Source organism: Myotis yumanensis, unplaced genomic scaffold, assembly GCF_028538775.1.
Source record: "Myotis yumanensis isolate MYYU_CA2020_CCGP unplaced genomic scaffold, mMyoYum1.0.hap1 SCAF_20, whole genome shotgun sequence".
NCBI classification, from domain to species: Eukaryota; Metazoa; Chordata; class Mammalia; order Chiroptera; family Vespertilionidae; genus Myotis; species Myotis yumanensis.
The window spans coordinates 11,575,643-11,596,442 of NW_027223771.1; the positions used below are offsets into that span (position 1 = coordinate 11,575,643).

Here is a 20,800-nt window from a genome sequence, read left to right on the forward strand (position 1 = left end):
TGCCCGGGTTGCAGGCTCGATCCCCGGTAGGGGGCGTGCAGGAGGCAGCCGATGCATGATTCTCTCTCATCATGGATGTTTCTCTCTCTCTCTTCCTCTCCCTTCCTCCCTCTAAAAGTTGATAAACACATTAAGAAACAGAACAAATCTCCGCGAGCCCCCGCGCCTCACCTCCTCCGCAGGTCACGGTGCAGGGGAAGAAGTCGGTCTGCCGCCACTGGTGGCTGATGGGCTGGTAGAAGAAGAACTGCACCACGCTGTCCCTGGCCGCCGTGAACCTGGCCTGGACGGGGAGACGGGGTCAGGCCTCCGCAGGCCACGCGCTCACGCCTTTCAGAAGGCGGTGGACAGAGCGTCGGCCCGAAGACGGAAGGGTCCCGGGTTCGATCCCAGTCAAGGGCACGGGCCTCGGTGGCAGGCTCCTCCCCGGCCTGGGCCCTGGTCAGGGCACGTGCAGGAGGCAACCCATCGAGGTGTCTCTCTCACATCAGTGTTTCTCTCTGCCTCTCCCTCTCCCTCTCTCTTCCACTCTCTCTCAGAATCAATGGGAAAATATCCTCGGGTGAGGATTAACAAAAAAAGGAAAAAAAGAAAAAGAAAAAACATTTTCAGACAATACGACTGAAACTTTAAAAATAAAAGAAACAATTAAAGAATATAGCAGGGGGCATGCAGGAGGCAGCTGATCCATGATTCTCCCTCATCATGGATGTTTCTCTCTCTCTCCCTTCCTCTCTGAAATCAATAAAGATACATATTTTTTTTAAAAAGTAACCCATGAAAGAGGGTATTTCCTAGAAACCCACATTATCTGCACAAACTTGTAAGCCTGGGACCAAGGTCAGAGTCACTCTGGCCCCTTCCCAGCGTCTCCAGTCCCGCCCACCCTCACCCGCCCAGCGCACCACATCCACAGAGAACGGCCCCGGCCTGAACGCGATGCTGTGTTTACGCGGCCGCACACACACCCTCTCTGATCAAGATGCATTTTTGAAAACCTCTTCCATCAGGAGAGAGCAGTGGTTCTCAACCTTGGCTGCCCATGAGAATCACCTGGGAATCTTTTTAAAATCCTGATTTCTGGGCCTCATCCTCCAAATATCCTGTTTCTTTGTTACTCATGTTGTGGCCCCACCCCATAACCAAGAAACAGAATTTCCGGAGGATGAGGCCCAGACATCAGGATTTTGAAAAGATGCCCAGGGGATTCTGATGGGCAGCCAAGGTTGAGAACCACTGGGAGAGAGCGAAAGCTGAGCCCAAGTTGAAGCCCAAGCCCAGAATTGCTTATCCAATGGGAGAAAAGCAGAACTCACACACAGGCAAACCGGAGTCAGCGGCGACCGGCTGCTGAAAGGTATTCCAGCCCCGGCCGGTGTGGCTCAGTGGATAGAGTCTCGGACCGTGGCCCAAAGGGCCCCGGGTTCGATTCCTGTCAAGGGCACGAACCTCGGCTGCAGGCTCAGTCTCCGGCCCTGGTGGGGGCACGTGCGGGAGGAACGAGTCGAGGTGTTACGTGTGTCCTCACGTCGCTGTTTCTCTCTCTCTCTGTCTCTCCCACTCCCTTCCGTTCTCTCTCTTAAAACCAATGGAAAAAAATATCCCCACGTGAGGATGAACAAAAAAAAATGAAAAGGTGCTCTATGAAGAGGCGAATACACACTTCAGCAAGAAGCTATAAACGCCTTTTTGTTTGTTTGTTTTGGTTCCTCCTCCCCCGCGGATATCTTCCCGTTGATTTTTAGAGAGAGCAGAAGGGAGAGGGAGAGAGAGAGAAACGTCGATGTGAGAGACACATCGATGGGTTGCCTCCTGCACGCGCCCCGACCAGGGCCCGGGCCGGGGAGGAGCCTGCCACCGAGGTACGTGCCCTTGGCCGGGAATCGAACCCAGGACCTTGGGTCTGCAGGCCGATGCTCTACCCACTGAGCACACCGGCCAGGGCTAAACTCTTTTTTTAATTATGCCAGTGGCATAGGCCTGTATTCTTCTTTTGAAGAATCATGTTCTGTTATTAGAATATTTTAAGGAAAACCAAACTCACTTCCCAAAGCACCCAGACCCTCTCAAACAACCACTGCGTTTTCCGTGTTTCTGACCTGGAGTGAATCCTTCCAAATATTTTTTTATTTTTATTTTTTAAAATATATTTTTATTGATTTCAGAGAGGAAGGGAGAGGGAGAGAGAGAAACAGCCATGATGAGAGAGAATCATGGATCAGCTGCCTCCTACAGGCCCCACACTGGGGATGGAGCCCGAAACCCGGGCATGTGCCCTGACCTGGAATCGAACTGTGACCTCCTGGTTCCTAGGTCGATGCTCAGCCCCTGAGCCACGCTGGCCGGGCACAATTCTTTTTAAAAATGTATACATACATTCACATACTTATGTGCATGCCTGTATGCATACAGACTCACTTGTAGAAATATATGGTCCGTGTGTGTGTGTTTACACGTGGTATCAATAAATGGTATATAGCCAAGACCGGTGTGGCTCAGTGGATAGAGCGTCGGCCTGCGGACTGAAGGGTCCCGGGTTCGATTCCGGTCAAGGGCATGTACCTTGGTTGCGGGCACATCCCCAGTGGGGGGTGTGCAGGAGGCAGCTGGTCGATGTTTCTCTCTCATCATGGATGTTTCTGACTCTCTATCTCTCTCCCTTTCTCTCTGTAAAAAATCAATAAAAATATATTTAAAAAAATAAAAATAAAAATAAATGGTATATATCCTGCAAAGAAACAGTATATGTGCCGTTATATATACCGTGCAGTATATATAACCTTGCCATGTTACTCTCGGCTCGTTCCCCCTCCCCCCCCCCCCCCCCCCCCCGCCCCTCAACATTGTGCTAATGTCTCCGACACAGGCATAGATCTCCAAACGGACTTGAGAAAAATACAGATTCCCTGAGTGAACAGAGAATTAAAGGCCAAAATAGATCCAGAGGCATAGAAGCATGGAACAGAGGGCGGAACCTCAGAGGGAAGGTGGGGGAGCGCGTGGGTGGGAAGAGATCAACCCAAGATCTTGCCTGCACATAGGCATGGCCCAGGGACACAGGCCACAGGGGGGTGAAGGCCTGGGGTGGGGGCAGGGCAGGCTGGAGGGGACCGGTGGAGGGACATAGGGGGACACACGTAATACTGTCAACAATAAAGGTTTAATTAAAAACAACAACAGGTGTGTGTGTGTGTGTGTGTGTGTGTGTGTTTACTACTTGAGAATCAGAACGGAAAACCCTAAGGCAAGTGAGACAAGCGGAGAATTTAAGCAGAACAACAGGCCAGTGTGGCTCAGTGGATAGAGTGTCGGCCTGTGGACTGAAGGATCCCAGGTTTGATTCCAGTCAAGGGCGCATATCTGGGTGGCGGGCTCCATCCCCAGTGGGGGGCGTGCAGGAGGCAGCCGATCCACGATTCTCTCTCATCATGGATGTTCCTCTCTCCCTCTCCCTTCCTCTCTAAAATGAATAAAAATATATTTAAAAAATAAATAAATATTTAATTAAAAACAACAACAGGTGTGTGTGTATGTATGTGTGTTTACTACCTGAGATTCAGCACGGAAAACCCTAAGGCACGTGAGACAAGCGGAGAATCTATGCAGAACAAACGACCAGGGAGAAAGAATAGAAAGACAGATGACAATCATCCATGATTGCCATGGTAACGAGCAGGTGAGCTGTCACATGTCCCTGCTCTTACGAAGAAGCAGAGATGCCCGGCGTGGCTCAGTGGTTGAGTGTTGACCTAGGAACCAGGAGGTCAGGGTTCGATTCCCGGTCAGGGCACAGGCCCGGGTTGCGGGCTCGATCCCCAGTGTGGGGCGTGCAGGAGGCGGCCGGTCCATGGTCCTCTCTTATCACTGATGTTTCTCTCTCTCCCTCTCCCTTCCTCTCCGAACAATCAATAAAAATATATTCAAAACAAAACAACACGGAACATGGTCACGGGAGGCGACAAACACAAAATCAATCTCTCGCCTAGAAAAGTGATGTTTGTTTCTCAGCTACTGAGGTTCAGGAGCAGAAATTTGAGAGAAATGAACATTTGTGTGTGTGGTTTTTTTTTGGAATTGACGCCAAGAAGGAAACATCAATGATACACCCGGTGTGAAAGCAATCCTTGGGGGCTTCCTGCTGACCACACGTGTTGTCTTTAAAATTCAGGCTGTGCCCAGCCCTGGCCGGTGTGGCTCAGTGGATAGAGCGCCAGCCTGCGGACTGAAGGGTCCCGGGTTCGATTCTGGTCAAGGGCACGTACCTTGGTTGCGGGCACATCCCCAGTGTGGGGCGTGCAGGAGGCAGCTGATGGATGTTTCTCTCTCATCGATGTTTCTAACTCTCTATCCCCCTCCCTTCCTCTCTGTAAAAAGTCAATAAAATATATATTTTCTAAAATAAAAAGCTAAAAAAGAAAAAAGAATCAATGGGAAAATGTCCTCGGGTGAGGATTAACTAAAAATAAAAAATCAGGCCTTGTGGAGCTTCAGATGACCCCCTCCCCCCCACCCCCGTCCCCCGGTTACGAAGAGGCGCGTCCTACCTTGAAGATGAAGTCGGCCGCCAGGGGCCCCGGAATCTTGAAGGTCTGCCTGTCGGGGCCCCTCTGGAACTCCACGGTCGTGTTTTCCACCACGAAGACGCCGGGGCTGTGAAAGCTGTGCTGCCCTTTGCTGCCTTGGAGCGTTTTGGATTCGATAACTACGATTGAAAAATGGGATTGAAATGAGAGAGAGCGGCGGGCGGACAGGGGCCACGCGCAGAGCTGACCGGCTCAGGGGAGGCCTGCGTGGCGGCCTTGCAAACCCAGAGGCCTCAGGCGGCCGCCCAGGATGCTCTGACATTGACCTTGAACTAGAAGCAGCTGCGGTGGGGAGTCCCGGCCTCGGGGGGCATCTTCCCTGACCCGTCAGCCTGGACCTCCGCTGAGCCTGTCTGTGGTCTCTGTGTCTGTGACCACATGTGGCTGGAAGGTCACGGTCATTTCCCTTTTCCCGGCCTCATGGCCCAGGCACCGCTCTGCGGGGACCACAGACCCCTCCTTGTCCTGAGCTCACTGCTGGCTGCTAACTCCTGCACCCTAAGGAAGGGGGCAGGTGTCCCTCATCTTACTGGTTAGCCAATCCCAGGGGTTCCCCGCTTCGCTTGCTCCCGTCTCCCTGACCCACCCCCAGTGGGTTTCATGTCACCCACCTCCGTCCCTCCTTCGATCGCAACGTGTAAAAATAGGTGCAAAACAGCCCTTCTCCGGAGCATGATCCCCATCTGATGAGGTTCTGCTTCCTGGCGATTGTGGGCAGTTCGGCTCAAATGAACTCGAAAAAGTCTTTACCAGTTTGAATGTGTGTGTGGTTTCTTTTATGTTGACAGGGCTATCTTTTCTGAGGCCATTTATAGCATCTCCTTCGTCTCAGGTGTACAAGCTAACGGTTTGTTATGTGTATCAGTTAGGAAACCATCACCCCGCTATCCGTGTAGTTACCACCCACCACCTCACACAGTTGGAATATTTTTCCTTGTGATGAATACCTTGAAGAGTCTCTCTCTCTTAGGGATCAGAGAGGCTCCCTGGCTGGCACCTGCCTTGGCCGGCCTGGGGCCTGCGGGCTGGGGGCAGCTCCTGCATTGAGCGCCTGCCCCCTGGTGGTCAGTGTGCGTCATAGCGACCGGTCATTCCGCTGTGTGGTCGATTTGCCTATTAGGCTTTTATTATATAGGACAGTATTGCTAACTGTGCTCATCATCCTGTACATGACACCCCAGGACTTCTTTATGACTGGGAATGTGTACCTCTTGACCCCTGTCACTCATTCCCCACCCCAACCTACCTCGAGCATCCAACAATCTGTTCTTAATGAGAGAACTACCTTAAGAGCCTTTTATTTCAGAAAGATGTGTTACTGCACGTGATAGCATGTTTCGTCATGTCAGTACAGCCACTCAGTCTGCAAACACTGGTTCGTAGGGACAGAGGACATGGGTGCCCATATCAAGGAGTTAACGAGCCCGGCCGGTGTGGCTCAGTGGTTGAGCATCTGCCCATGAACCAGGAGGTCAGGGTTCGATTCTAGTCAAGGGCACAGGCCCGGGTTGCGGGCTCCATCCCCACTAGGGGGCGTGCAGGAGGCAGCCGATCCGTGACTCTCTGTCGTCAATGATGTTTCTCTCTCTCCCTCTCCCTTCCTCTCAGAAAGCAATAAAAATATTTTTTTAAAAGAACAATTATTATTATTATTTATTTTTGCTGAATAAGCTTGCAGGAAACAGGAAGAACAGGTCCTACTTACAGAGATGCACAGGGCCTTTGGCCGTGATCCTCACACTCCGACTGCCCAGCGGCACCGCGATCACGTTCTCCTCCCCTAGGAGAGGGCACAGGGCCAGGGTTGTCAATCAAACCTGGGGGGCGGGGCGAAGCGTCCCCAACACACTGCGGACGGACCACGAGAATTCTCGTTTGGTCCTATTCTAAGGCTTGTGGCCAATCACGAGAATTCTTTCAAGAGCTATTAGCTTTTGTGATAGCATGTGATCAATCACTTCAAAATGCAATGGGTGTTTAATTTTAAGGCGTGCCTTTAACACTTACGTAAAACCTTTTTTGTACGCGTTCAATAGGAACTTATCTGGCCACTGGGTAAAGCTAGCAATAAAACTGCATATAAGCCTAACCAATGGACAGACACCAGGGGGGTGAGGGCAGGAGTGGGGGGGTGATGGTGATGGTGGTGGTGGTGGTGATGGTGATGGTGATGGTGGTGATGGTGATGGTGATGGTGGTGGTGGTGATGGTGATGGTGGTGGTGATGGTGGTGGTGATGGTGATGGTGGTGATGTTGGTGGGGTGATGGTGGTGGTGATGGTGATGGTGGTGGTGGTGGTGATGGTGGTGATGGTGGTGATGGTGTTGATGTTGGTGGGGTGATGGTGTTGGTGGTGGTGGTGATGGTGATGGTGGTGGTGATGGTGGTGGTGATGGTGGTGGTGATGGTGGTGATGGTGATGATGTTGGTGGGGTGATGGTGTTGGTGGTGGTGGTGATGGTGATGGTGATGGTGGTGGTGGTGGTGATGGTGGTGGTGATGGTGATGATGTTGGTGGGGTGGTGGTGTTGGTGGTGGTGGTGGTGGTGATGGTGGTGGTGATGGTGGTGGTGATGGTGGTGGTGGTGATGGTGATGGTGGTGATGGTGATGGTGGTGGTGGTGGTGGTGGTGGTGATGTTGGTGGGGTGATGGTGTTGGTGGTGATGGTGATGGTGGTGGTGGTGGTAGAGGTGGGGTGATGTTGGTGGGGTGATGGTGTTGGTGGTGATGGTAGTGGTGGTGGTGATGGTGATGATGTTGGTGGGGTGATGATGTTGGTGGGGTGATGGTGATGGTGGTGGTGATGGTGATGATGTTGGTGGTGTTGATGGTGATGGTGATGGTGGTGGTGGGGTGGTGGTGGTGGTGGTGGTGATGTTGGTGGGGTGATGGTGTTGGTGGTGATGGTGATGGTGGTGGTGATGATGTTGGTGGGGTGATGGTGTTGTGGTGATGGTGATGGTGGTGGTGGTGGGGTGATGGTGATGGTGATGATGATGGTGATGGTGGTAGTGATGGTGGTAGTGGTGGTGGTGGTGATGTTGGTGGGGTGATGGTGTTGGTGGTGATGGTGATGGTGGTGGTGATGATGTTGGTGGGGTGATGGTGTTGGTGGTGGTGGTGGTGGTGATGGTGATGGTGATGGTGATGGTGATGGTGATGGTGATGGTGATGGTGGTAGTGATGGTGGTGGTGGTGGTGATGGTGATGGTGGTGGTGGTGGTGGTGGTGATGTTGGTGGGGTGATGGTGTTGTTGTTGTTGTTGGTGGTGGTGGTGATGTTGGTGGGGTGATGTTGTTGGGGTGATGGTGTTGGTGGTGATGGTGATGGTGGTGGTGATGGTGATGATGTTGGTGGGGTGATGGTGTTGGTGGTGGTGGTGGTGGTGATGGTGATGGTGATGGTGATGGTGATGGTGATGGTGATGGTGGTAGTGATGGTGGTGGCAATGGTGGTGATGGTGGTGGTGATGGTATTGGTGGGGTGATGGTATTGGTGGGGTGATCATGGTGGTGGTGATAGTGGTGGCGCAGGTGGTAACTGGTTCCCTCTGAACACGTCCATTGTTTGGAATCTTCCAAAATTTTTAAACTGACCTGTGGGGTAAGAGATCCTTGACCCTCCTAACCACCGTGCCATCTTCCAGGGCTCCCCTCGCCACCCTTTAGGGCCATCCGCCTATTTTGTATACTACCAGTGACAGGCAGCGTGAAGAGTGGGCAAGATCACAGACTCTGGAGCCAGGCAACCTGGGCGGGCTATCAGCGCTGCCACTCACAATTGCTGTGTGACCTCGGGCAGGTCTCCTACCTTCTCTGTGCCTCTCGTGTCTGTGAAGTCAGGATGACAAGAACATTTGTGTCCAGGGCTTGTTGAGAGGGTCCAATGAGGTCTTGATAAGTGTAAGTTATTAAAACCACCCTGAGCGCTTAATATGCCCCCAGGCATGTTGCTAAGTAATGAGATAAATTACCTCATTCAGTCCCATAACAACCCAGCTCTACAATGGAGAAAACGGAAGTGGCCCCAGCCAGTGTGGCTCAGTGGATAGAGCGCCGGCCTGCAGATCAAAGGGTCCCGGGTTCGATTCCGGTCAAGGCTGCACGTACCTCGGTTGCAGGCTCCTCCCCGGCCTGGTCCCTGGTCAGGGCAAGCGCAGGAGGCAACCAATCGATGTGTCTCTCTCACATCAATATTTCTGTCTCTCCCTCTCTCTTCCACTCTCTATAAAATCAATGGAAAAATATCCTGGTTAGGATTTAAAAAAGGAAAAAAAAAAACTGAAGTTGCCCGGCCGGTGTGGCTCAGTGGCTGGGCATCAACTTATGAACCAGGAGGTCAGGGTTCGATTCCCGGTCAGGGCACATGCCCGGGTTGCGGGCTTGATCCCCAGTGTGGGGCGTGCAGGAGGCAGCCGATCAGTGATCCTCTCTCATCACTGATGCTTCTATCTCTCTCTCCCTCTCCCTTCCTCTCTGAAATCAACAGAAATATTAAAAAATGTTTAAAAAGACTGAAGTTTTCCAAGTGTGAGTGACTGGCTTAAGATCAGAGAGTTCCGAATCAGTGGAGCTGGAGTCAGAACCAACATCGACACCCTGAACCCTTGGACCGGGAGACCCCGTTGTAATTGTGTTAATTCCAACACGTATGTCTGTTACAGGCGTTCCTGGCCTGGGTTGCACTTGCTGGATTTCGCAATCGCCGGGCTGACCGAAGGGCCCCGGAGGCCTGGGTCTGCTCATCTCCCTCCCACACACATAGCTCAGGGCCAGCTGGTCCGAACATAGTTTTTCCATGTCTCATTTCCTGCCGCTAAGTAGCAAGATGTCCAGGAAATGAGTTGTCCACACAGTATTAACCAATCGATAAGCGTTAGCTCCGGGCCAGAAGCACTGTCGTTTATATCAGCTGATTTATCCTCTATAAGAAAAGCCTAACACGCTAAGTGGCTGGTCGCCTGTTCAACCGATCAAAGTGTAATATGCTAATGATAGGCTAAGGCAGCTCAACCGCTCGCTATGCCGTGCACTGACCACCAGGGGGCAGGCGCTGGGACCAGTAGGTTAGCTTGCTGCTGGGGTCCGGCTGATCAGGACTGAGTGAGACGGCTGGACCCACCCTGGAGCCCTCCTGATCCCACCCGTGTGTGCACAAATTCATGCACCGGGCCTCTAGTATTCACTATAAACTCCAAGGAGAACAATACCAACCTAAATAGATGTGCTCCCTGGTGATACAAGGAGAGAGATACTCTAGTCACTTTGGCAAACTCATTCCTACTTTTTTCTTTTCTTTTTTTTCTTTTTTTTTTTTAAATATATTTTATTGATTTTTTACAGAGAGGAAGGGAGAGAGATAGAGAGTTAGAAACATCGATGAGAGAGCAACATCGATCAGCTGCCTCCTGCACACCCCCCACCGGGGATGTGCCCACAACCCAGGCAAATGCCCTTGACCGGAACCGAACCCGGGACCCCTCAGTCCACAGGCCGACGCTCTATCCACTGAGCCAAACCGGTTTCGGCCTTTTTTCTTTTCTTAATATGTATTTTTATTGATCTCAGAGAGGAAGGAAGAGGGAGAGAGAGATAGAAGCATCCATGATGAGAGAGAGTCATTGATTGGCTGCCTCCTGCACATCCCACACTGAAGGGATGAGCCCACAACCCCGGCATGTGCCCTTGACCAGAATCAAACCAGGGACCCTTCGGTCCTCAGGCTGACGCTCTATCCACTGAGCCAAACCAGCCAGGGCCCTACCTTTTTTTAAAAAAAGTGTATTTATTGGGCCCTGGCTGGGGGGCTCAGTGGATAGAGTGTCAGCCTATGGATTGAATGGTTCCCGGGTTCGACTCCGGTCAAAGGCACGTGCCCGGGTTGCGGGCTCAATCCCCAGTGAGGGGTATGCAGGAGGCAGCCGATCCATGATGCTCTTTCATCATGGATGTTCTGATCTCTCTCTCCCTCTCCCTTCCTCTCTGAAGTCAATACAAATGTATATTTTTTAAAAAGTATATTTATTGGGGTGACATTGGTTTTATTTTGAATTGCTGGTTTTCATTGTTTTCCATGTGGCTGGTTGCCCTGGCCATTTTGGCTCAATAGGTAGAGTGTCGGCCCTAGAACCGAAGAGTCCCGGGTTTGATTCTGGCTGAGGGCATGTACCTAGGTTGCCGGAGCGGGAGGCAACCAATTCACTTGTCTCTCTCATATCGATGTTTCTCTGTCTCTATCTCCTCTTCCTTCCTACTCTCTCTAAAAATCAATGGGAAAAAAAAAATACATCCTCAGGTGAGGATTAGCAACAACAACAAAAAAAGTGGCTGTTGGTTTTTTGCTGAATAAAACCTTCTGTCTGGCATTTTTCATGTTATATTTCTTGACCCTGCATTTAGTTCCTCCTGCTACTAGGGCTCAAGTACACACACACCCTCCCCCCAAACCCCCAAGCCCAAGGAATAAAGGAGTTTTTTAAGCAGGAAACAAAGTATCTGAATAAATTCTAATAATTTATATATATAAAAGCCTAAGCAACAGGTTGACTGTTCGACTGGTAGCTATGACATGCACTGACCACAAGGGGTCAGACCCTCAACGCACAGGCATGGAAACATGGAACAGACTGATGAATCTCAGAGGGAAGGGGGGGAGGGGGAGGGCAGGAAGAGATTAATGCCCTGGTGGGGTCCCTCGGCCTGGTCTGGGGGGATTGGGCCGAAACCAGTTCTCCAACATCCCCCGAGGGGGCCCGGGTTGCGAGAGGGTGTAGGCCAGTCTTAGGGACCCCACCAGTGCATGAATCCGTGCACTGGGCATCTAGTAATAATAACTCCATGCCCAGCCAACATGGCTCAGTAGTTGAGCGTCGACTTATGAACCAGGAGGCTGTGGTTCGATTCCTGGTCAGGGCACACGCCCGGGTTGCGGGCTCAATCCCCAGTGTGGGGCGTGCAGGAGGCAGCCGATCCATGATTCTCTCTCATCATTGATGTTTCTCTCTCTCTCTCCCTCTCCCTTTGAACTCTCTGAAATCAATAAAAATATACTTTTAAAAAATGTGCAAAAGCCCAGACCAGACAAGCTCGGCAAACTTATTCATTGGCCCCAGGCATGCGTGCCCTTAGGCGGACGAGACCAAAACAAGGGACAAACCCGGAAATACAACTGGGCCCCTCAGTGCTGAGCCCAGACTCTTCAGACCAAGGTGTTTGCTTCCTGGTTGCTGTGTTTAGAATGTTCTCTGTTTATTTGTTTATTTATTTACTAGAGGCCCGGTACACGAAATTTGTGCGGGGGGGGGGGGGGAGGGGGGGAGGGGGGGTCCCTCAGCCTGGCCTGCACCCTCTCCAATCCGGGACCCCTCGGGGGAGGTCCGACTGCTGCTTTAGGCCCAATCCCACAGGGCCTAAACCAGCAGTCAGACATCCCTCTTGTAATCTGGGACCGCTGGCTCCTAACCATTTACCTGTCTGCCGGCCTGATTGCCCTTAACCATTCTGCCTGCCGGCCTCATCGCCCCTAACTGCCCTCCCCTGCCAGCCTGATCGCCCCTAACTGCCCTCCCCTGCCGGCCTCATCGCCCCTGACTGCCCTCCCCTGCCAGCCTGATCGCCCCTAACTGCCCTCCCCTGCCGGCCTCATCGCCCCTAACTGCCCTCCCCTGCCAGCCTGATCGCCCCTAACTGCCCTCCCCTGCCAGCCTGATCGCCCCTAACTGCCCTCCCCTGCCGACCTGATCGCCCCTAACTGCACTCCCCTGCCAGCCTGATCGCCCCTAACTGCCCTCCCCTGCCGGCCTGATCGCCCTTAACTGCCCTCCCCTGCCAGCCTGATCGCCCCTGACTGCCCTCCCCTGCCAGCCTGATCGCCCCTAACTGCACTCCCCTGCCAGCCTGATCGCCCCTAACTGCCCTCCCCTGCTGGCCTGATCGCCCCTAACTGCCCTCCCCTGCCAGCCTCATCGCCCCTAACTGCCTCTGCCTTGGCCCCCACCTACCATGGCTTTGTCCAGAAGGAAGGCAGGACAACCGGAAGATGTCCCATCGACCCAGTCTAATTAGCATAGTACCCTTTTATTAGTATAGATTTATGTATTTTAATATATTTGTATTGATTTCAGAGAGGAAGATGGAGGGTGAGAGACAGAAACATCCATGAGGAGAGAGGATCATGGATCGGCTGCCTCCTGCACGTCCCCCACTGGGGCCTGAGCCCACAACCTGGGCCTGTGCCCTGACCTCATGGTTCATAGGTCAACACTCAACCCCTGAGCCAGGAGGCCGGGCCTGGCTGCTGTTTTTCCAGTTTTTAGTGTTTTCCCAGCGGCCTCCAGTCCCGGGTTCCCACACCCAGAGCTGTTTGCTCCAGTGGCCGCCTCCGGCTCCCGCCTCCTTTGCACAGGAAATGCACGCGCTGTATCTGGATGGTTTCTTACTGCTCAGGGCAAAGGTCTTGGCTCCAGCCCGCCCGCCTGGAACCTGCTGCCCCCGCGATGGAGAAGGTGGCCCGGGAGCCACCTCGTGCATCGTCCCTAGGGGCACCTCCCTGCCGGGTCCCCCCTCCTGCCCGGCCCAGGGAGGCCGCTGCCCTGGACGGGTGGCAAGGTGGGCACGCGGGCGCGTCGCGGACGATGGACACTCGGGGGAGGGGACGAGGCTGCACTGGACACGGTTCTTTCACACGGAGCCCGATTGCAGGAAAGTGCTTCCATGTGGGCCGGGGAGGAGCCAGCCAAACAGGCCTGAGGGCTGGGATCCAGAGGGAGGGCCAGAGCACCGGGTGGTGTCTGTTGTTTTTTTTAATTCAAAATTTTTTTGGTTAATCCTCACCCAAGGATATGTTCCCATTGATTTTTAGAGAGAGTGGAAGGGAGAGGGAGAGACAGAGAGAAACATCGATGGGAGAGAGACACATGGATGGGTTGCCTCCTGCACGTGCCCCAACCAGGGCCGGGGAGGAGCCTGCCACCGAGGTCCATGCCCTGGACCAGAATCGAACCCGGGACCCTTCAGTCTGCAGGCTGGATGCTCTACCCACTGAGCCACACCAACCAGGGCTCCCACATTCTTTCCTTCTTCTTTTTTTTTTTGTAAATATATTTTTTATATTGATTTCAGAGAGGAATGAATGGAGAGGGAGAGAGAGAAACATTCATGATGAGAGAGAATCATGGATAGGCTGCCTCCTGCACGCCCCCTACTGGGGATCGAGCCCACAACCCAGGCACGTGCCCTTCAGCAGAATTGAACCCGGGACCCTTCTGTTCCCAGGCCGGATGCTCTATCCACTGAGCAACACCGGCCAGGGCTCCCACACTTCTTAAGCCCAAGGCTCACTGCAGCTCTGACCTGCTGGAGGAGGGCGCCCCTTCTTCTGTCTGGGGGAGCCCCTCCCCCTTTATCCTCGCCTTCTGTTCGCTCAGCAACCCACATGACCAGGCTGGGGTTTCAGCCTGAAATTCATCAAAACCATTCTCGCTAAGCCCGCACCTGATCTCCCAACTGCCAAAGAGAAACTGGGGACCTGTACCCCGCATGAGGGCTCAGGGCAGCATCTACCGTGGCTGCCCTCTGCCTCCTTTTTTTTCTTCTTTTTTTAAAATTTTGGTTAATCTTCACCCGAGGATATTTTCCCATTGATTTTTAGAGAGAGTGGAAGGGAGGGAAAGACAGAGAGAAACATCCATGTGAGAGAGACACATCGATGGGTTGCCTCCTGCACGCGCCCCGACCAGGGCCCGGGCCGGGGAGGAGCCTGAAACCTAGGTCCGTGCTCTGGACCGGAATCGAACCCGGGACCCTTTGGTCTGCGGGCCGACGCTCTATCCACTGAGCCACACCAGCCAGGGCTCTGCCTCCTTTTTGGAATTACTTCCTTTCGTCTTCGTGACTCCTTTCTTGCTGTAATCAACATCTGATGGCCCCTCGAGGCAGAGGTCAGCGGACTACAACCTGAGGGCCAGGTGCAGCCTGAAGCCTCTGTATATTAATAAAAGGGTAATATGCTAATTAGATCATTCGTCTTCTGGATGTCCTTCCTGACAAAGCCAGCCCAGGCAAAGCCACCTGCCCGTGGTCCCAGATGCCAGCACCTGTGGCTGCAGCCCAGGAGAGGAAGAAAAGCCACCCACCCACAGTCCCCTGCAGCTACGGCCGGCCTGAGTCCTGGGTGCCTGTGGCCGGCCGCAGGAGGGAATCCTGGGTCCCAGGTGCGGGGCCGAGGCAGAGGGGCTAGGGAAGATCAGGCAGGCAGGTGAGCGGTTAGGACCCAGCGGTCCCAGATTGCGAGAGGCATGTCCGACTGCCCGCTTAGGCCCGATCCCCCGAGGGGTCCAGGATTGGAGAGGGTGCAGGCTGGGCTGAGAGACCCACCCCTCCTCCCGTCCCCGTGCATGAATTTCATGCACTGGGCCTCTAGTTTTATAAATAAAGTTTTATTGAAACACAGCTGTGCTGTGGGTTCCCAGGTCATCTGTGGGCGCTTCGGCACCGCGGGGGCGGGGGGGGGGGTGGAGGACTGAGTGGGTGAGAGTCCCCTGTCCCCCCCACACCCACCCCCAGAGCCCTAATACATGTATATCTGGTCCTTTACAGAAAAGCGTAGTGACCCCCAAATTAAAGCCTTTTTTTTTAAAGGCAGGTATTTTTTAAAAGGCAGGTGTTACTGAAACGAAAAGATGGACATTTCTGAATATATAAAGCTTAGAAACCATTCGTCCTAAAAGCACAACATAATATTTAGCGTCCCGTGACAACCCGAGAGCAGCATTGGAAACAGGTATAACGGGTAAAAGGTCAGCATTTGTGAAATAGTCAACCTTCACAACGGCAAGGAAATCATCCAAAGGGGAAAAGGCCTCTAACTGGAAAATTAAAATGCAGAGATTAAATAAATAAAATAAAATAAAATAAAATAAAATGTAGGATTGAGCCACAATGACAATATTTTTGCCTTGTTGGCAATCAAAGGGAGGCAAATGAAAGAAATGATGACCTCATGGTTTACCGAAAAAGTTGGCAAATGCTTAAAAATAAAGATTCTCTTGCCCACCTGGTGTGGCTCAGTGGTTGAGTGTCAACCTAGGAACCAGGAGGTCAGGGTTCGATTCCCGGTCAAGGGCACATCCCAGGGTTGTGGGCTCCATCCCCAGTGAGGGGCGTGCAGGAGGCAGCCGACCCATGATTCTGTCTCATCATGGATGTTTCTCTCTCTCTCCCTCTCGCTTCTTCTCTGAAAACAATAAAACTATATGAAAAAATAATAAATGAAAAAAGTAAAAATAGTCATACTCTGTGTTGGCCAAGGTTTCTAGAAACAGGTACCCTCAGAAGTAGCCATGGGAACAAAACTTTGACAGAGTTTTCAGAAGATCTATGACTTTCAGGAAACTGCTTAACAGCTCTTTCCACCCCAAAAGCTTAGTGTTAGGAAAGTGTTAGCCTGGTAACATAGATGGTCTACAGCACATTTAGGTTTGTTTTGTGTGTGTGTGTTTTAATTATTTAAGGCAAACTTTATTGATCTATTTTAAACTAGAGGCCTGGTGCATAATATTCGTGCATGGAGGGGGTGTCCCTCAGCCTGGCCTGCACCCTCTTCTATCCAGGACCCCTCGGGGATGTCCGACTGCTGGGTTCAGGCCTAAACCAGCAGTCGGACATCCCTCTCGCAATCTAGGACCACTGGCTCCTAACCGCTTGCCTGCCTGCCTGCCTGCCTACCTGGTCACTCCTAACCACTCTGCCTGCCTGCCTGATCGCCCCCTACCTGCTCCCCTGCTGGCCTAATAACTCCCTAACTGCTCCCCTGCCAGCCTGATCGCCCCTAACTGCTCCCCTGAGGGCCTGATCACCCCCTAACTGCTCCCCTGCCAGCCTAATAGCTCCCTAACTGCTCCCCTGCAGGCCTGATCGCCCCCTAACTGCTCCCCTGCTGGCCTGATTGCCCCTAACTGCTCCCCTGCAGGCCTGATCGCCCCTAACTGCCCTCCCCTGCCAGCCTGATCACCCCTAATTGCTCTCCCCTGCCGACCTGATTGCCCCTAATCATCTCTGCCTCGGCTTTGTCAGGAAGGACGTCTGGAAGATGTACGGCCTAATTAGCATATTACCCTTTTATTAGCATAGATAAGGCATGTGAAAATGTGGGCCCAGAATTAAACAAAATTTCCAAGTAACTTCTGGCTGCTGTATAATGGGAGAACAGAAACATAAAATTGTTTACTATCACTGCATAAAATTGAAAACACATATTTCCCAAGTTTCAGCAAAATGAACTCCTCTAAGACGATATCATTAAGTCGCCGGCAAGTTACTGGGTGGGATCCAACTCCTACTAAAAGTTTCTCGTTGTGAATTTTAGAATATTCCACTTTTATAAGCCCACTATGCTGTCCTTGGACAAATATTGACATTCCAGGGCATTTCGGCTGCTCTCATTTTAAGAAGTCAAACTAACAAAACGAATGCATTTCTCGAGGTTAATCTAATGCAAGCGCAGTGGTCCTGGGACAACACATCCTTGAATGGAACCGAATCGATCTGGGGAAAGGCAGGCGCATGTCGCGTTCAGGTGCCGTTGCACCGGGGGTGACACCTACTTTTCTCAGGAGACACGTGTGGCTTGGCCTGTCCCCGCACCAGCCTGCAGGTGGAGCCGTTGCCCGCGCACACCCCGCAGTTGTCCTCCTGGGCCTGACTCCCCAGCTGCCGGTCACAGCCCACCGCCTGCGACAGACCAGGTGTCAGAGCCGTGAGAACGCGGAGGCGGGAGGCGATTGCTTTCACATTAACAGGGGTTTCCTTCCTTTTTTAAATTATTTTTTTTATTGATCTCAGAGAGGAAGGGAGAGAGAGGGGGAGAGAGAGAGAAACATCAATGAGGAGAGAGAATCATGGATCGGCTGCCTCCTGCACGCCCCCTAGTGGGGATTGAGCCTGCAACCCAGGCATGTGCCCCGACCGGGAATCGAACCCTGACCTCCTGGTTCATAGGTCGATGCGCAACCACTGAGCCACCCCGGCCGGGCAGGGGATATTATGAGATTCCTACGGGGCAGTCAGGGGGAAGCGTTACACTTGCTCTGTGCGTTTCCCGAAGGTGAGAGGGACAGGCATAAGCCTCATTGAATGCCCTTTGACAACGTCCGGCAGGTCAGAGGTGTCTGGCAGGAATACTCAGCCATGGGCCAGGGGGCCTCTGGAAGGACACCTCCGAGAAGAGATCCAATTATCTGCTGGGCAGCTGAATCCAATGACTTTTAGGATCCTTCCATCCTGATGATATCTATACTAACAAAAGGGTACTATGCTAATTAGACCGGGAGACCTTCCGGATGTCCTCTGGACAAAGCCATGGTGGCGGGGCCAAGGCAGAGGCAGTTAGGGGCGATCAGGCTGGCAGGGGAGGGCAATTGGGGGCGATCAGTCTGGCAGGGGAGAGCTGTTGGGGGCAAGCAGGCTGGCGGGGGGGGCAGTTGGGGATGATCAGACTGGCAGAGGGGGCAGTTGGGGGTGATCAGGCCAGCAAGGGGGGGCAATTAGGGGCGATCAGGCCAGAAGAGGGGGGCAGTTGGGGGTGATCAGGCTGGCAGGCAGAATGATTAGGCGCGATCAGGCAGGCAGGTGAGCGGTTAGGAGCCAGTGGTCCCAGATTGCGAGAGGGATTTCTGACTGCCGGTTTAGGCCCACAGGGATCGGGCCTAAACCAGCATTCGGACATCCTCCAAGGGGTCCCAGATTGGAGAGCGTGCAGGCCGGGCTGAGGAACCGCTCTCCCCCGTGCACGAATTTCGTGCACCAGGCCTCTAGTGGTTTTATAAAAAGAGTAGTAAAATAGTAGTAGCAATACTTGATTTTTATTGAATGCTTGCCATGTGCCAGGCATTGGGCCAAGCACATTATAAAGACAGTAGGGGCCCTGTGCAGGAATTCGTGCACCAGTGGGGTCCCTCAGCCTGACCTGCAGGAATGGGCCGAAACCAGCTCTCCAACATCCCCCAAGGGGTCCCTGATTGCGAGAGGATGCAGGCCAGGCTGAGGGACCCTACTGGTGCACAATCGGGGCTGGGGAGGGACACGGGAGGTTGGCCAGCCAGGGAGGGACTGCAGAAGGGCTCCAGGGCGTGTCCGGCCCATCTTTCTCAGTCCCGATCTGCCGGACCCTTGGTGGTCAGTGCACATCATAGCGAGTGGTTGAGCAGCCTTACTATGTCATTAGCATATTACACTTTGATTGGTTGAATGGATGACTGGACACTTAGCATATTAGCCTTTTATTATACAGGATTATTTCATTTAATCTTTCCATCAACCTTATAATATACTTGGTACCTTTTATCTCTGTTTTTTTTTTAAAGTATGTTTTTATTGATTTCAGAGAGGAAGGGAGAGGGAGAGAGAGATAGAAACATCCATGATGAGAGAGAATCATGGATCGGCTGCCTCCTGCACGCCCCACACTGGGGATCAAGCCCACAACCCCGGCCTGTGCCCTGACTGGGAATTGAACTGTGATCTCCTGGTTCATAGGTCGATGCCCAACCACTGAGCCACACCAGCCAGGCCCTTTTATCTCTGTTTTTACAAATAAGGCATCTGAATGTTCCTGAGGCTAAACAACTTTCTGACATTACACAGCTAGTGTATGATGTCAGTAATGGTTTTATTTATTTATATTTATTTAATTAATTTATTTTTTCTTTTCAATTTACAGGCAAACCTTGTTTTATTTCAGTAAAGGTTTTAGAAAAAATCCAGGTCATCTGACGCCAACATCTTAACACCAGGCTACACCTTCCTCCCCTTTCTTGTCAGCGGATGGATGATGAAGAAGCCAGTGACAGCCCGGGCTGGTGTGGGCCAGTGGATAGAGCGTCGGCCTGCAGACCGATGGGTCCCGGGTTTGAGTCCGGTCAAGGGCACGTCCCTTGGTTGCAGATGGCCAGGGCGCGTGCGGGAGGCAAACCATCGAGGTGTGTCTCTCACATGGATGTCTCTCTGTCTCTCCCCCTCCCTTCCACTCTCCCTAAATATCAGTGGGAAAATATCCTCGAGTGAGGATTCACAACAACAACAACAACAAAAACCCAAAAAACCAAAGCCAGTTACCGGGCCGCCATCGTAGTATTTACAGGCACATGTGGAACGACTTAAGAGGGATTGATTTTGGAAACGCACTTGCAAGTTTGGGATTCAATCAATGAGTAACTGACATCCATGCAACCCTCTCCGCGGGGAGTAATATTCCACGATTAAATGACAGACGCGCCGGCCCCAAGGGCGTGGGTGTAGGAGCTCAGATGGGCCTTTTTGGAAGAGTGTTTAGGGCCTTGCAAGACACCTCCCTGAGCTCCTCTGTTTGATTCCTAACTTTTAAAAATATATTTTTTTATTGATCTCAGAGAGAAAGGGAGGGAGAGAGAGAGAGAAACCAATGGATAAGAGAGAACCATGGATCGGCTGCCTCCTGCACGCCCCCCACTGGGTTCAAGCCAGAAACCCGGGCCTGTGCCCTGACCGGGAATCGAACCCTGACCTCCTGGTTCCTAGGTCGACGCTCAACCACTGAGCCACACCGGCCAGGCGTGACTACTGTTTTGTTTTTTTAAAATGTATTTTATTGATTTTTTACAGAGAGGAAGGGAGAGGGATAGAGAGTCAGAAACATCGATGGGAGAGAAACATCGGTCAGCTGCCTCCTGCACGCCCCCCACTGGGGATGTGCCCGCAACCAAGATCCATGCCCTTGACCGGAATCGAACCCGGGACCCTGAGTCCGCAGGCCGACGTTCTATCCACTGAGCCACACCAGTTAGGGCATGACTACTCTTTTTGATACGATCGTAATAGGGAAGATGGAATACTAGCCATTCATTATTTTAATTTTTTTCCACCCAGAAGTCAAAGGAATGGAAGTGGAATCCTACCTTGTCAAAGCCGCCTCTAAAATATCCCCGCAACGTGTGCCAGGGCCCTGAGTCCCACCCCGCTCACAGCCCCGCGGGGTTGGATCTGATTCAGCCCCACCCATCAGCGCAGCGTTAGCCGGTGTGGCTCAGTGGATAGAGCAGCGGCCTGCAGACTAAAGGGTCCCAGGTTCAATCCTGGCCAAGGGCACATGCCCGGGTTGTGGCCCGATTCCCTCCCACCCCCAGGTTCTCTCTCATCATTGATGTTTCTATTTCTCTATCTCTCTCCCTTCCTCTCTGAAA

General features: G+C 52.5%; 1 protein-coding gene across 1 annotated transcript in view; it reads right to left on the reverse strand.

Moving 5' to 3' along the window:
- The window catches only part of ADAMTSL3 (ADAMTS like 3), a 135,808-nt gene that overhangs the window by 53,530 nt on the left and 61,478 nt on the right, over positions 1-20,800 (reverse strand). The window contains exons 7-10 of the mRNA XM_070400445.1: positions 17,189-17,315; positions 6,289-6,363; positions 4,545-4,702; positions 172-283 (exon numbers count right to left, since the gene is read on the reverse strand). Of these exons, the coding sequence (XP_070256546.1) occupies positions 172-283; positions 4,545-4,702; positions 6,289-6,363; positions 17,189-17,315 (472 nt within the window). The remainder of the gene's footprint in view (positions 1-171; positions 284-4,544; positions 4,703-6,288; positions 6,364-17,188; positions 17,316-20,800) is intronic.